At 30.6% G+C, this 16,962-nt stretch overlaps 2 protein-coding genes and 1 long non-coding RNA gene across 3 annotated transcripts; 2 read left to right on the forward strand and 1 right to left on the reverse strand.

The window, feature by feature from the left end:
- Nucleotides 1-5,971: 5,971 nt before the first annotated feature.
- Nucleotides 5,972-6,824, forward strand: LOC105764659 (probable calcium-binding protein CML45). Its single transcript, XM_012583323.2, has one exon. The coding sequence runs from the start codon at nucleotides 6,198-6,200 to the stop codon at nucleotides 6,741-6,743; it is 546 nt and encodes a 181-aa protein (XP_012438777.1). The 5' UTR covers nucleotides 5,972-6,197; the 3' UTR covers nucleotides 6,744-6,824.
- Nucleotides 6,825-10,498: 3,674 nt separating this feature from the next.
- On the reverse strand, nucleotides 10,499-11,639 carry LOC105764656 (L10-interacting MYB domain-containing protein-like). The gene is made up of 4 exons (XM_052625297.1): nucleotides 11,525-11,639; nucleotides 11,293-11,360; nucleotides 10,961-11,185; nucleotides 10,499-10,837 (listed from the first exon to the last, which is right to left on the reverse strand). Exons 1-4 carry the CDS (start codon nucleotides 11,637-11,639, stop codon nucleotides 10,499-10,501), a joined length of 747 nt encoding a protein of 248 aa, XP_052481257.1.
- Nucleotides 11,640-14,189: 2,550 nt separating this feature from the next.
- Nucleotides 14,190-16,065, forward strand: LOC105764660 (uncharacterized). Its single transcript, XR_008191826.1, has 2 exons — nucleotides 14,190-14,236; nucleotides 15,816-16,065. It is a non-coding gene; the product is annotated as an uncharacterized LOC105764660 (long non-coding RNA).
- Nucleotides 16,066-16,962: the final 897 nt, after the last annotated feature.

Consider the following 16,962-nt stretch of genomic DNA (forward strand, 5'->3'; position numbering starts at 1 on the left):
TGGGTGACCACTTGTATAGTTTACCAAAAAATGTAACAGCCTAATTTTTAGTGGTATCGGAAACAGTGATTAGGGATCACTAAATTCGACAAGTAAGCTTGAAAATTTAATAAATTAATAATTATGGGTCAAGTGTGAATTTAGAAGATTTTTTGAATTAGTGAATTCTGTGATTTAGTGAATTTTGTGATTTAAAAAGAATTTAATTGGTAAATTGGGTCTAAAACGAGGTATCGAGACCTCGAATTCATAAGTCAAGCCATAAATATTTTTATAAATATTTATGGAGTGTCATTGAGTTAGTATAAAAGTTCCGTTAGAAAATTTTAACGTTTGGATAGTCAATTAATTAAAAGGACTAAATTGAAAATAGTGTAAAATTTGTTAAATTGTGATTAAATAGTTTAAGTGACTAATAAGGAGGGATTTAAAAGACAATTAGGCCTAAAGTATATAGGCTGGACGGTTTGGGCAAGAAAATCAGCAAGAAAATAAGGAGAAATAAGGGCAAAATTGGAAATTTTGCAAATTAAACATATAAAATAAAGACAAAATTGAAAAAATCTAGAGATTTCTTCATAATTTAACAGCAAAAATGCCATAGGAGGTCTGAAACAAGCTGGTTTCTCATATTTTTATACCATATCTGGAATTCGAAGATAAACGCAGAAAAGAGAAAATATCAAACTAGTCCCTGAACTTTTACAACTCCTACAAATTGGCCCAGGTAAGTTCATACGGCTGAATTTTTATGATTAATTGTTAATGTGGGAATGATATATTGTATCAATTCGTATATTGTTGTTGAATTATGATTATGGTAAAAATGAGAAAAAAAATATTGTTAGTTTAAATTAAGGGATACGTAGGTATGATGTTTTAGTGAAGAAAGCCATACTGAGTTGTGAAAAGTAGGTATGGTGTTTCAGTGAAGAAAACCATATTGAGTTGTGAAAAGTAGGTATGGTATTTCAATGAAGGAAACCATACTGAGTTATAGCATTATAAAATATTCAAGCAAATCGTGGCACCGGGCAAACGATGTACTCAAATCCGTAAGACGATCCTTAATTTGACAAGTATTTGTAAGTGCAATTGAAACTAAATGTTGGAATATAAGTTGATATTTGATATTGAGCTCAATTGAGTAAATTCATTGTTTGAGATTGTGGTTGGCAAGAAATGTTCTATTATACTTTAAAATTTCATGAAGACTATGGTATGTTATTTTATATGAATGTTATTAAACTGAGATAATTGTGAAAATATAAATGTTTGAATAAAAGTTCTAATTTAGTGGAACATTGGATTGAGTACTTTCGTTCAGTGACTCATATGCATTGATGGAAAAGACTATGGTTGGACCATGGCAATATGTGATATGTGATCGGTGTGATATATGCTTCCATGTAAGACCATGGCTAGGCTATGGCTTCGGTGTGTGATATGTGTGTGCAAGACCATAGTTATACTATGGCATTTTAAAAAACGAAGTACTCAATTCCGTAACCGTTTCCTAAATTGATTAAGAAAAGGAAGAATTAGTGAAATTATATTTTGTATAATTGTTATAAGATGTTCGGTAAGAATTATTTTCTATGCCTATGAACTTACTAAGCTTACATAAGCTTACTCCTGTGTGATTAATGTTCTTTGTAGATTGATGTGAAATCGGTGGATCGGATCAACACATCAGGGCACACTATCAAGATTACTTCGGTAAATTTTATTGTGCATCTTAAGGTTTATATGGCATGTATAGGGTTTAATTGAAAGAAAGTGAAGGTGTTATAAACTTAGTTATCAACATTTTCCACTAAAACAGTTTTTGGACGGCAGCGTTGACATGAATTTGAAAAATCACCAAAAATGGTGGAAATTAAATTAGAAGCTCAGTGAGATAAGAAATTAAAGCTGAATGAGTCTATTTTCACATGAAAGAAATAGATAAAGCAAAAGAATTGTATATTTTTAGATATTTGAATTTTAGTGAGACAGAGACAGGGTTAGAATAGTGTTTGAAATCCCCTGTTCTGAATTTATAAAATCATTAAAAATTGTACAGAAAGAATTGGAAGTTATAATTTATATTTATAGATTCCTTAGTGAGTCTATTTTCAATAGAAACAAACGATAATGTTATCCGAATTCTGTACAATGAGATAATTAATTTTTAGTGAAGAGGGGTCAGAGCTGTCAAACAATGAAACAGGGGAGACTTTAAAGAATAAACTGTACTAATTGGCTAAACCAAAAATTCTGAAAATTTTATGGTAAGAATATATATGAGTTTAGTTTTAAGGAAAATTTACGTATCTAAATTTTGAGTTTCGTAACTTGAGTTATAATTAAATTAGTGACTATTGCGCATGTGGACAGTTTTATTATGAACAGTGAAATGAATTGTTTTGATTTGTTTTAGTATTCGGAAAATTATTAATGTTCCCGGTTGGGACCCGAACTGTTTCTATTGCATGATTTATGGTCTCGAGATTTCTTTTTAGGGACATATTGAATGAACATGAGTGAATTAATTTTAAAAGAAAATTTTGATGCTCTGAACTAGTAAGTTAAGTTAGGTAATGCCTCGTGCTCGACTCCGGCAACGGTCTCGGGTAAGGGGTGTTACAAAAAATCTATTTATAAAAATCAATTGAGGTTTTGGTTAAAATAATTAAGTTAAAAGTTTAAAACTCATGCGTCCTAAGTTCAAATCTTATTATAGTATTATATTATTAGAAAGAACATGAGAGACAAAACACCATCGTATTAATATTTGTTACTTTGTATATAAAAGGATATTTTAATAATTTCCAATTGAGTTTGTGTTCAATTGGTTCGTGACATTAATTCAGTGCTTAATAGAAATACTAGATTTTGGCACAATCTCGATGTAGTAAAAAATAAAATTATGTAGCAAATATATTTATAAAAAATTAATATAAACAACAAATTAAGCTTTAGTTGAAATGGTAGAGTATAAATGTTGAAAACTATAGAGGCTTGAGTTCAAATTTTTATTTTTGGTGTGTATATTTTTCTTTTTATTTTCTATATAAAATATATAGATAACAAAAGTAGCCTCAAAATAATACAATTTACTTTATAAAATGAGGGTGTTTTCGGCATTACTTAAATGATTTTGTGCTCGATTGACTTGAGACACTATCTCAATCAAGTGCTTGATGCGTGTGTGCACACACACATACTAGATTATGGTGCTCACAATCAAATATGACTTTGGTTGAAACAATAAATTTAAGATGTTAAAAAAAATTAAGTTTTGGGTTCAAATCCCATCATATGCAAGTGTTTTTCTATATTTTATATGAAAAGACAAAGGTTTCCCTAAAATATTATTTATTACTTTGTAAAAATAATGGGCTTTTAGTAATTTTACGACTAAGTTGGAACATGGTTGATGGGTGACACCAACTCAGTCAAAATCATATACTAGATTATAAACACCCTCGGTGTTTACATATTTATTTAATTTGGTCTTTGATTCTAAAACATTCAACAAATTTAGCCTCAACATTTACAAAAATATTGTAGGTTAAATTTGTTAAATTGTGACCAAATTGATAGAATGTATAAATTTTGAGAGTTAAATTTGTTATTATACCAATCAAATTTATGTAAATTGATGTAAAACATTATTAATGTGATTAATTGTCTTTAGTTGCTCACTTTGAAATTGAAAAGATTAAATTACTCCAATTTTTTAGAGGGACCAATATGTTTAATTTCAAAATTAAGAGGGAATGGAGAGGTCTTTTTTTATCAAAATTTTATATTAAGACCAAGTGAGGCATGGTTGAAATGGTTAAGTTAAAAGTTTAAAACACAAGCATTCCAAGTTTAAATCCCATTATAATATTATTTTATTAAAAAATAAAAAGACAAAAACACCATTTAATAGAGTATGGGCCTCAAATTCTAACCCAAGAAGATGTTAGGCTTAACCTTTTACAAGGCCCATTTGAAAAGCCCAAAAGATCACAAAATTGAAGCCCATATGATACATGCGTAGATGGGGTAAATTTTATAACTTAAATTAATCGAAGTTATTTTTCAAGCTCAAAAGATCAATTGATTTGCAACAAGTTTTTGGATGGAATCTAAACATTTCTATGTTAAAATGTCTTTATATCGATTGAAGAGCTATCTGTTAGCTTCAAAATATACTTTGAATCACCCGATTTTGAGTTTGGAAGCTCAAGTTATGACCATTTTATTGAAGATTGCATAAGCAAAATTTATGGACAAAATTATTACGACTTTCGGGCTTTAATTAAAGTTTTAATTCGATTTGAAGACTTAATTTTGATTATCTGTAGGCCCAATATTATATTTATTAGGTTTTATATTATTTATTTATTCCAAAATTTAGGATATTTTCTAGGTTGAGATTTCTCTATATCAATCGAAGAACTATCTATTAGCTTCAAAATGCACTTTGAATTACTCGGTTTCAAGTTTGGGAGCTCAAGTTATGGTTGTTTTAGTGAAGGTTGCAAGAATAAAATTTTTGGACGGGATTATTATGACTTTCAGACTTTAATTCGAGTTTAAATTTGATTTTAAGGCTTAATTTTGATTATATGTGAGCCTAATATTGTATTTATTAGGTTTTATATTATTTATTTATTTATTCCAAATTTTAGGATATTTTAAAATATTTAAGTTGTTTTATGTTTCTTAGTTAATATGTAAGTTTAATTCAATTGACCTATTTTTGTTTAGATTAATTAAAGTTTCGTTATATTTTAGAGTTTTATTTTGATGTAATTAAATAACGAGCAACATCATTATTATTATGTATGATGTTTTTATTATTTAATTCAATACAAATTTTGAGTTTACTTTTTGCAAGACCTCTTTATTGTGTTTTTTAGAAATTGTTTTCTTCAATAACCATGGGAATGTACTATTGACCTCCTAATTTATTAGGGTTCGATTTTAAGGATTGGTTAGAACTATTTGTAAAGCTTGTTGAAGATTCTTCAAAGGATTTCACAAGGTATCACCTTTTAACATTTTCCATGTTCTCCATATCATTATTAATCTTGATTGTGTTCATCTAGATGGTAAAGTTAAAAATCATTAAAATCATTTAAACAATATAAAATTATATTTTTTAAATTTTAAAAATTAATTAAATGATGATGTGTCATCTACGTGACAATCCACGTATTGGCATGTCAATTACAAAGTTACTAAATGTTAACTTTTTCATCCATTTTAGGATGATTTGATAAAATGTAAATTTAAAAGTTAAAAAGATAAAAATTAAATAAAAGGCTAAAATGAGTTTTTCTATAAAATCAGAGAGTGAAAACTATCGCTATGCTAGATTAAAACATGGCTCACCGACATAATGACTTTTTTTCTACATTTTACCCTTGTATTATTTGTATGCTGGATTATTTTTATGATATAATTTTATTTAAAATATATTTTATATTGATAAAACTTTAATATATTTGTTTCATATAAATTTTAACGCATTTATGGAATATTTTAAATATTTGTATATTATATTCTGGTTGAATTAAGCTCCTGAAAAGCAGGAGTTTTAGTTAGAAAATTGTTGGGATGTGTTCACATTGATTTTAAAATTTTATATTAAGAATATTGTAATAAAATTATGATTTCCAAACTTAGGAATAAAGAATATAAATAATAGGGAAACTTTATCCAAATAATCCCAACACGTTATAAACATCGACGAAAAGTAGTGAAGAGATTGTTCATAGAAACTTCCATCAGCTTATTCTATAAACCATTTACATTTTCCATACATTTAGTCTTACCCACCAAGAAAGTGCTAAGAAGTTACAATGGTGGCACCCTTTGCCCCTAAGGAAACGGAAAAGGTAAGCCATAATCTAACCTTTTAATTTGTGTATATCTATCACAATTTTATCTAAGTTTTAATACATCACTACTTCATATATTATATAAGATATTTTCATGGTATCCAACATTATAAAATGCAGGTAAGAATCAACGTCAATGCGTGGAAATTACAGATGAATGCACTTGTTTTTCCTTGGCATTCATATATTATATATATATGTGAGGGCAGTGTGGCATCCACACTCCAACACCATCCATTCCTTTGCAATTTGAATGCATATACATCGATCTTTCGTTGTTTTTGGATCGACCCTTGTTCAACTTCATAAAACAAAATGCAGAAATCATCGGTGTCAACAAACGAGATGATTCCGCTGTGGGGAATCATCCTATCTCTTGTCTTTCTGAACTTGGTAATAATACTGCAAGATTTCTATTCAAGCTTTCGTTTCATTGTCAGTATACTCAAATCTTTCCTGGGAGTCATTTCTTATATCTGGGTTCCTTCCAATCCTAAACCACCTACAACCCAGAAAATTTGCAGAAACGGCAATGAAATTTTGAATGATGGCCGAGATCTCTCGTTTTCAGAATTGAAAAGGGTGATGGAGAAAGCGGGGATGAGTGAAATAGGTGGACTGTTCGAGGAAGAAGAACCGAGTTTAATGGAAGTGAAAGAAGCATTCGATGTATTGGATGAAAATAAGGATGGGTTCATCGATGCAAAGGAGTTAAGGAATGCATTGATTTCGTTAGGTTTGATGGAGGAAGCTTCGGAAGATGACTGCAAAACAATGATTAAAGGGTTTGATGATAATTGTGATGGCCGAATTGATTTTAACGAATTTGCCAGAGTTTTGGAGACAAGTTTTTGCTTCTGAACCTTCATTCACTGTTGTATATTTAGTTGTATTACTTCAAATTAAAATGATCTAATATTTAGATTAAATTCCCAATCTATTTGTATTTTTTTAAAATTTCTTTATTTCTTTTTGCCTTTTATTTTCTTATGTTTTTCTTTTGGTAAACAATATCAAATTAAAGTGTTTGTATTTTAGAAACCAAATATTTTACTTCAATTTTTTAATTTCGTCACTCAAAAAAGAAATTAATTAAATTACTCACTTCACTCGTAAAAAGTAATGAAACGCTTGCTTACTATGTATTTCCATGTAAGTCATTCTAAAATTAGGATAAACTACCTATTACTTACTCTAATTAGGAGTCATTCATATTTTGGCCACTCAAAACAATGCGTGAAGATACATTGCTAGTCTTCATGTTATCATTTAATGGTGGAGTGATTAATTTGATCAATTTCTTTTTTGAAGTGACTAAATTAAAAAAAAAAATTGAGGTGATCAAAATAGGGACAATAATTATTTAGAGTGACTAATGGGATAGTTTACCCTTAAAATTTTAACTTCATTTTTGTTTTAAATGTTAAAATGCTATAATCCTTTCTTCTTCTTCTAGTTTACTCTTTATAAATTTCTAAAACATATGAACACAAAAACCCAAATTAAAAACAAACCGGTAAGAGAATCAAAAGGTAAATAAAAGAAAACTCTTGAAACAAAATCTTCAAAATTGGAAAAACCCAACATCAAACTCCAACTTATGGTTACATAATACTGGGAATTAATTTTGACAAGTTGATGGTGCTGTAACAACCTAATTTTCAGTGGTATCGGAAACAGTGGTTCGAGACCACTAAATCTGACGAGTGAGTTCAAAAAAATTTATTATTTACTAATTATGATTTAAATGTGATTTTAGAAAGATTTGTGAAATAGTGATTTGAGTTTAGAAGGAATTATTAGGTTAATTGGTTTTGAAAACGGGGTATCGAGACCTCGATTTTATAAATCGAGCCATAAATATTTTTATAAATATTTACAGAGTGTCATTAAGTTAGTATTAAATTTTTCTCAGAAAATTTTAACGTTTTAATAGTTAATTAAATAAGAAGGACTAAATTGAAAAAAATGCAAAACTTGTTAATTAAAGAAATAGTGATTAAATAGCTTAAGTGGTGAATAAGGAAGGACCAAAAAGGCAATTAGACACTTATTAGAAGGCTGAAACGGCATGTGCAGAGAAAAATCTTGAAATTGGATGAATTAGGGGCAAAATGGTCATTTGGAAATTAAGGTAAAAATTAAAACAATGACTAAATTGAAAATCTAGACATTTCTTCATCAATCTTCAGCCAAAAACACCATAGAAGAGTCTCTCAAAAGCTGGTTTTTCATATTTTTACACCATGTGAGTTCAATTCTTGCTCTTTTCTTGAAATTTTTGTATTTTTAAGACTTTTACAGCTAGGTCCAATTATCTATTTCATTAGTTTTTTATTTTATGAGTAATTTTGAAAGTTATCATTGATGAGTGCTGGATGTTTGTGATAAATTAATATGGATTTAGGGCTTTAGTTTTGTTATATGATGATTTTATAAAGTGAATTTGATAGATATTGATTTTAAGACTAAGGGCTAGTTTGGATGGGCGGTGTGTTTACCTCCGCTGAGGTTAAAAACAGCGGTGGCGGTGAGATTAGTTACTGTAGCGGTGAGATTGGGTACTGTAGCGGTGAGATTAGAAATAATGGTGGAGTGTGTGTTTGGATTCAAACGCAGCTGTAGCGGTGAGGTGAGAATGAAAAATGACTATTAAGGACATCAGATTAGAATTGATATATAATAGGAGTTATTTAAATTATTTTACTTTTTTAAAATTATTAAAATATGCAAATTCATTTAATAAAAAATTAAAATGTATCTTCCAATATTTTAATGAATTATATAATTAATTTAAATTAATTATTAGATAAAATGATAATTATTTTTAATTTTTTTATAGTTATAATTAAATTTTTTTATAACAATGATAAATATTATTTTCACAAATAATAATATTATACTTGGATCTAATTTTGAAGTATCTAAGCAGATGATTTTAATAAAAAATATAGTAACATAAGACATAACAAGTTTCATTATTACTAGAAATTAGGTTATGATACAAAATGTGTTTACAAATATTGATTCATTAAACTAGTTGCAATGGTTTCCTTAACATTGTGATTTCAAGGTCACTTTCTCGTTAGAAGAACTCGATTCACCTCATCAAACCGGCTTGAAGAGACGGCATGTCCAGTATATTCTCAAATTCTCGAAAATCCTCATCATTTGACCAAGCATGTCTTGAATGTAATTATGCAAAACCATTGTTGCAATAACTATTAAAACTTGCTTGTCGAATGAATAACTTGAATATCTCTAAATATTGGCCATTTTTTCCACACTCCAAATGTTCGTTCAATCACAGAGCGTAACGAAGAATGGGCATGATTAAAGATTTCTTTTTTCCCAAATACTTGATGATTACCTCGACGAAAATCAGGTAAATGATATCGTTCCCCCCTATATTGACCTAGAAAACCTGCCATTTGTGGATATCCGGAATCCACAAGATAATATTTTCCTGCAAAAAAAAGTAAAACATAATATCAAGTTTAAAAATAAATTAAAAATTTTAATATTTTTTATGTAAAAAGTAATTAAAAAATTAAAGTTCGACCTGGTGGAGGGTGTGGAAACTTCAACTCTTGCTTTCTAAGTGCTTGCAAAAAAATTCTACTATCATGTGTTGTTCCTTCCCAACCAGGAAATGCAAAAATAAAGCACATGTTGAAGTCACAAGCTGCCATAATATTTTGAGTTGGTTCACCTTTCCGTTCGATATAAGGTATTTGAGAAGAAGGCGAAATGCATGCTTTTATGTGTGTTCCATCTATGGCCCCAATACAATCCTTTAAAATAAATACAAGTAATGAGATAAAAGTTAGAAATAATTTATGTTTTAAAAATATAAAGATTGTGTAAATTTTACCTTAAAGTGAGGCCAATATCTTGTATCATGTCGAATATGGTTCGGTACTTCCTCGAATTGACCTTCAATGGGTTTAATCGTGTCTATTCCTATTCGAGCAAATATATGCAACATATCAGTAAAAATTCGACTAACAGTTTCCCCAGATCGTTGAAATCGCTCTGTTGCATTTGAATTTGATTCTTTATTTCCAAGAATGTACAATGATAATGCTAACTTCTCCATCGCCGATACTTTCCCATTCTTTAAGCCATAATTTGTTTGCAAATCATGCAACAATCTGTGAAATATATTTTTTGGCATCCTAAAACTAATCATGCAACGATCATCGTGCCCATTTAATACTTCCTCCACCCACATTTGACCCAGTATAATTTGAATCCATACGCGTTGCATAGTGAAATAAGTTTCATGGTGTACCAATACACTGCTTAACACATATTCTTCCTCATTATGATAATTGTTGTGCTCAACTTGGGTAACAATTGTGGCTATTCTTCGTTGAGCTTCTTCACTTAATTCAGAGGTATCATAATTCATATCAAAACTATTATACATATTGTTAAATTCATCCATAACCTGAAAAAGTAATCAAATGAAAATAAATCCTTTAAAATCTCGTGACATTCTATACAACACAGAAACTTGATTAAAAGCATAACATAAAAATACCAAACATAAAAAGTAGCATACATTAGTTTTACATATAAAAAAGTAGTTTAGTTATATTACAATAATATTTCTAAGGAGCTGATGGTGGAGGTGGTTGATGGTATGGTTGGAAGGGAAATGAGGATGTTGCTACCAAGGATGAAAATGATGCAATTGGATTTTGTTCAGCATACTCACGTCGAAGCCACCAAACCCTATCATCTGGATCTAAGTTCAAAAACATTTCTCGTTTCACCGGTATTTGGAACATTTTGGTGGCAAAATAGTACAGTTCATCTCTTTTTGGAATTTCATCTCCCAAAGCACGCAAAGCATCCATTGCATTTGAAATAGTATATTGAGAGTGAGGAAAAATAATTTCATTCACTGACTTCCTTGGACTAGCCATACTCTCACACAATTTCTCAATCTGAGTAGTTAATGTATTTCTTGATGATTTTCTACTTGAACTTGATTTTTTTCCCTTACCGTGTACAGCCCCAAGTGTTTGCTTTCTTCGATTAGGGATTTCATGAGAAGGGTTTGATGGTACCTCATCAGGGGGAATACCTTCATTCTCGTTACTATGTTCATCTGAATCACCAAATCCCTCATAAGGTGCATCATCTCCCATAGGAACCCCACTTGGAAGAACACCAGACCAAGGTGCCCTTGCGTTCTCTCCGGTGGCTACAATGCCACCAAACATTTGCCACATTAACTCATTCAATCGTGGCTCAATTCCTTTCTTCTTAAATCCTTTAAAATCAGGATTTTCCTACATAAAATGCTAAATGTTAAATGTTATACTACGAGTTTTATAATTGTAAATTATTAATTTCAATAAACTTTATGCATTAAAATAATGATAAAGTGAACACTAACCTGTATTTTTGCAGCCCACCATTCTTCGGTAGCATCGACCGTCTTTTTAGTTGGACACCATCCAATACCTGTAGATTCCTTAAGCAACTCCCTCCATAACCTCCATTCCTTTTTTAATGTATCCCACTTATTTTTCAATTGAGGTTTTCCATAATTTTTTGTGTTTTTGCTTGAAAAAGAGCAATGACATTTTCCCATCCTTTTGAGTTTAGATGAGTTGTCGGTCTATTACCAGCATTGACTTCATTCACGCAAAGTTCACAAATTATCAATGTCAGCTCATCATCCCAAACAGCTTTTGTTGCTAAGCTACTATCTCCTTCCACAAAATTTCGTGTCTTTACCATCTATTGTCATTGATATAATTCAGTCAATGTGCTAGCATTCACCAAGAAGCATAGAGAACATACATAGTCTATAAGTTATTTTAGACGTCTCCCAATGCTAATCTTTATCTAGCCACACCCAAAAAAAACTGGTGTAACACCCCTTACCCGAGACCGTTTCCGGAATCGAGCACGAGGCATTACTTAGCTTATCTTACTAATTCGGGGCATAAAAATTTGTTTTGAAAATTAATTTCACTGTTTACAGTAATCTGCCCAATTGCGCAGCAGTTACTAAATTGATTATAACTCGAGCTACGAGACTTGAAATTTAATTCCGTAAATTTTCCCTAAAACTAGACTCATATATCTTTCTACCATAAAATTTTCAGAATTTTTGGTTTGGCCAATTAGTACAGTTTATTAGTTAAAGTCTCCCCTGTTTCTTCACTCGACTGTCCTGACCTCTTGCCACTAAAAATAAATTTTCTCATTATAGGATTTTAATATGATATTACCACTTGTTTCTACAGAAAATAGACTCAATAAGGATTCTATACATGTAAACTAAAACTCATAACTATTTTTATACTATTTTTAGTGATTTTCTAAACTCAGAACAGGGGACTCCAAAAACAGTGATGACCCTGTCTCACTAAAATTCACATATTTTAAAATATAAATTTCTTTTTTCTAAACCGTTATTTTTATATAAAAATAGACTCAATAATATTTCATTTCATATATCATTCACCCTCTAATTCATTTTATAGTATCCTAGGTGATTTTTCAAATTCACGTCACTGTTGCTGCCTGAATTCTGTTTCGTTTGCTCTCTGTTTCTTCTTTCTTTCCCCTGCTTCGGATACTTCTGTGTTTCTTTTTCTTTTTACTTTCTTTTGTTTTATATATATAATATAATATATTAATAATAATATAATAATATATATTAACTAAAATATCTTTAACATTATCCTATTAACAAATGCTAATTTTTTTTATCTATTTTAGAATGATTTGACAAAAACTATAAATTAAAATACTCAAATAAATTTTCTTCTAAAGTTGGAGGACTAAAAAGGTTATTATGCCGAAAAAAAAATAATAAAACAGATAAACGTGTGGAATTTGACTCGGCGGAGCCACCGAGGGGAGAAAAAAAAGGAAGAAAAGCTCTTAAGGTTCTGCCCAATGACGCATATTTCTCCTTTCATTGCCTTTAGGTTCTGCTATACCAAGGTTGGTGGCAAAAGTAAAGGGACCAAAAACAAGTCCAAGGTGAGCTTTTTACTCAATTTTGTCATTACCAGTGGAATCTGAAATTTCATTTTTTGGTTATAGTTTGGGTTTGTCTACAATGGAATAAATCTGAGTTCTTTGTTGTTTAAAAAATGTTAAAAATTCGGCGCTTTATAATTTATATCACTCTCATTTGGTTTCTGTTCTTTAATGAGTGTTAAGTGTTTGATTGCTTGTGTTTCATACTTCTCCGAGCTCTACTTTTCAATGTAAAATTGTTGCGAAGAAGAATGATAGGAATGTATATGAGAAGCTAATAATCTCTTCCCTTGATCAGGCTGAGATTTTAAGACAAAAAAGATATTGCAGGAATATGTTCTTCGTGTGATAATTGTGGGGACTAATTGTTGGATATTGGCAAACATAGTTATTTCTTCTTTGAATTTTTGACTTTTTGTTTGAATTCTTTATTGTTAGTAAGTTAAGCCATCTCTCTCATATTTACAAATGGCAAAAAAAAGGGAAAGAACACTGATGTGGTCATCATCATGTTTCAAATGTCACAAATTTGTCAAACAATGGACTTTGGTCATTCAGTTTCTTCTTCTACAATAGGAAACTTATTAGGTAATAAAATAATATGCATAATGTAATCTTAGAATTGTATTGATGCTTATTGCGTGTCCCTTGATGGAGTTAGTCGTTTGATTTCTAGTTCTTATTGATGGAGTTAGTCGTTTGATGGTGGTTTGTAGTATGTCAGAAGAGCGATAACTAGTTTTCATTCAATTGTGGTATGTTTTATCCTTAAACTAGTTTTCATTCAATTGTGGTTTGTAGTATGGGGGCAGTTCACTCCTCAAAACTTTTGTGATGTTATATTTTCAGATGCTCATTCAGTTTCTTCTTCTACAATAGGAAACTAAAGCATGTAGTTAGTTTAAGCTTTTGCTGCTTAAGGTGGGTCTAATTGTGTTCTGTGATATTTATAGTTGTGTAACTTGTGTTAGGCATGAAGACATATAGCAAACCTGCTAAACTTGTTCATATTACTACAAACTTTTGTTGTTTCGTTTGTTTAGTTGTGCTTTGTTTTGTTTTTGATAGTTTTAGTTTTTGAGGGTTTGAGACATGAATACAGCATTGCTGGAGACATGAATATGGATGGTATTATTACTGTTTTTTTTATTTTATCAGGTTTCTTTCATTAGATAATAATGTTTTAATTATGTTGATTTATATAGGTTAGAAGGAGAAAATCGGTGAAAGAATGAAGTATCGCAAGATTTAGTACCGGATGTAACAAAATCACAGACATAAAGTCGGTCTCATTGAATGAAATCATCAATTATGTTCAATCTCTTCAACGGCAAGTAGAGGTAAAAAATAATGGAGAAATAACATATGGATTTGTGTTTAAAGGAAAAGCGAAACTACTTTCATACAATTCAAACACATATATAGAGTAGAAAAGAAGGGTTTTCACTTCATCGATCAAAGTTGAGAACAAGATTGATAGGATGAGTAGAAAAATATAGCTTCTTTGAGAGAGTTTGCTCTCTTTATTACGGTGGAGTTTTATTCTTGTCAATTGAAGAGCGGGGTTTTTGCATTTTGGGAATGAAATTAACTTAATTTCTAAGGATAAAATGGTAAAATAATAAATAAAAGTAAGGCTATTTTGGTGCATTATAATGTCAATCTGACTTTGAAAGCCTCTAGCTGCTGCTATTTGCTCCAACGAAAATCGGTGATCGGTGTGGTTGAAAAGCAACCTCACTGCATTGACAGCCTCAACCAAACACAAATGCAGTGAGTTTGGCACCACCTTTTCCTTTCAAACGTGCCTCACTGCCGTTTTACTTCAATCCAAAGGAGCACTAAATTGTGAAGAATTTAAGATTTAGGGTTTGCTATTAAATTTTTATGTATCAAAGGCTGTAAGATAGCCTAGAATACTTAGATAAATTGTCAATTGAGAAAATTTAGTTCATTTGGTAGGCTAATTACTAAGGGACTAAATTTCAAAAACTATAAAAGTTGGGGTAATTGTGTAATTTTAAAATTTGTAGGGTACCAATTGTAAATTTAATTGAAACTTAAATACATGCTAATGCATGAATAATTTTATATTTAAGATCAAGAGCCCGTAGATCAATGAGAAAAAGGGAATTTAACAGAATAATCCTTGAACTACTACAAACTTACAATTTAACCCAGGTAAGTTCGTATGTTTGGATTTTAATGTTATATGTTAATTGATGAATGGTATTTTGTATTTATTCGTAACATTTTTTGAAAATAAAATTATTATTAAATTTATGAAATTGAATCAAGTGTTCGAAGTGAACGGAACGTATGATTGAGTACAGTCGTTCAGTGTAAAAGAGGAATTGACGGCAAAATTATCCAAGTAAATCGAGGTTCAGCATTTGTTGCGAACTCTCGTGTTTTCTTTTCGTTTAGCTCTCATGAGCTTCAGTCAACTCATATGAGTTTCAGTTTGACCCTTCTGGGTTTCAGTTCAGCTCTTGTGAGCTTCAGTTTAACCCTAATGGGTTTCAGTTTAGCTATTTTGAGCTTCAGATTAACCCTTATAGGTTTTCGTTCAGCTCCTATGAGCTTCTGTTTAACCCTTACAGGTTTCCCTATAGCACTTATGTGCTTCAGTGCAACCTTCGTGCTTCTGTTAACGATGTACTTAAATCTCTTAGACGTTCTCTGATTTGACAAGGATTGGTAAGTGTCATATGGAATTAATGTGGAAGAATTTAAGTTATTGTTGATATTGAGCTCAAATAAGTGAATTCATCAATCGAAGTTGTGATTGGCAGGAAATGTTTGTAAGATGATTTACCTAAATGAATTATTATAGTATGTTCGGTAAGATTTATATTTAAAGCCAACGAACTTACTAAGCTTCATTAAGTTTACTATGTCATTTAATGTTCTTTGTAGATTTTCAAGAAGTTCGGAGGATCGGATCAACACATCGAGCCACACTATCCAGTTTGCTCCGGTAGATTTTGTTATACATTTTGTGGTTTATATGGCATCTATAGGGCTGAATTGAAGAAGAGCTAAATTTGAAGTATGGTTGTGAATGACTTATATATATTTGTTTGTATGCATGTATTTAGTAGTAGATTTTGATAAATCAATGAATGGAGTTAATTTGGTAAGCTTAGGCAATTGAGTTTTGTGATGATATGTTATGTTTAAAACATGATTTTGGCTTGTGTCGATTGCTTGATTTTGGGCTATTTGATGTATTGAAATGTTGTGTATAGGTTGATATAAAAAAGGGTGAGAAAAGTGGCCTTAAAATGGCCTATTTTCGTTCACACCAGCTGGGACACGGCTATGTGCCTCATATCAAATGCCCACACGGCCTAAGACACAGACGTGTCTCCTGGCCATGTGAGCCACATAGCCGGCCACACGGGCATGTGTCCCCTGCTTCTAAGAAAATTTTTGAGATTTTGGAAAAAATTCCCTAAGTACCCGGTTTAGTCCCGATCCACTTCTAAGGTGAATATTGGGCCTCGAGGGTCCATCTAAGGGACAATATGAGTGTTTTATAACTAATTCTTGATATGTATAATAAAATTTGTGAAATGTTCGTATTTAATCCGTAAAGTTCGGTAATACTCTGTAACTCTGTTCTGACGACGGATAAGGATTAAGGGTGTTATAGGTGCAGCAGTTGACGGTGTGCAGTGTAGTTTCAGATGTTGTTTCATATCTTTCCACACATTGATGGTAGTGTGTGCACTGTTATAAAGAGTTAACAATTTTGTCGTGGTAGTTTATTTTGATTTACTAAAGTAACAAAATCACATTAATTTATTTGAAGATTAACTATCACTATTCAAGCTAAGTATAAAAATAGTTTGACAAGATAGAGTCACATTCCATCAATCATTTTATATAGTGTTTAACAAAATAAACATTAGTTGTTATCTCTTCAAATTATGTATAAATAATTGCAGTGTTTGAAGCAAGTCAATGGTGTGTTTGATTAAAGTTATTGACTTAACATATCCAGAAAATATGTAATTTATCCTACACAAAAGACGCCAATTATCTTATACAAAAATAATTC

This window comes from Gossypium raimondii, chromosome 12, assembly GCF_025698545.1.
Source record: "Gossypium raimondii isolate GPD5lz chromosome 12, ASM2569854v1, whole genome shotgun sequence".
Classification (NCBI taxonomy): Eukaryota; Viridiplantae; Streptophyta; class Magnoliopsida; order Malvales; family Malvaceae; genus Gossypium; species Gossypium raimondii.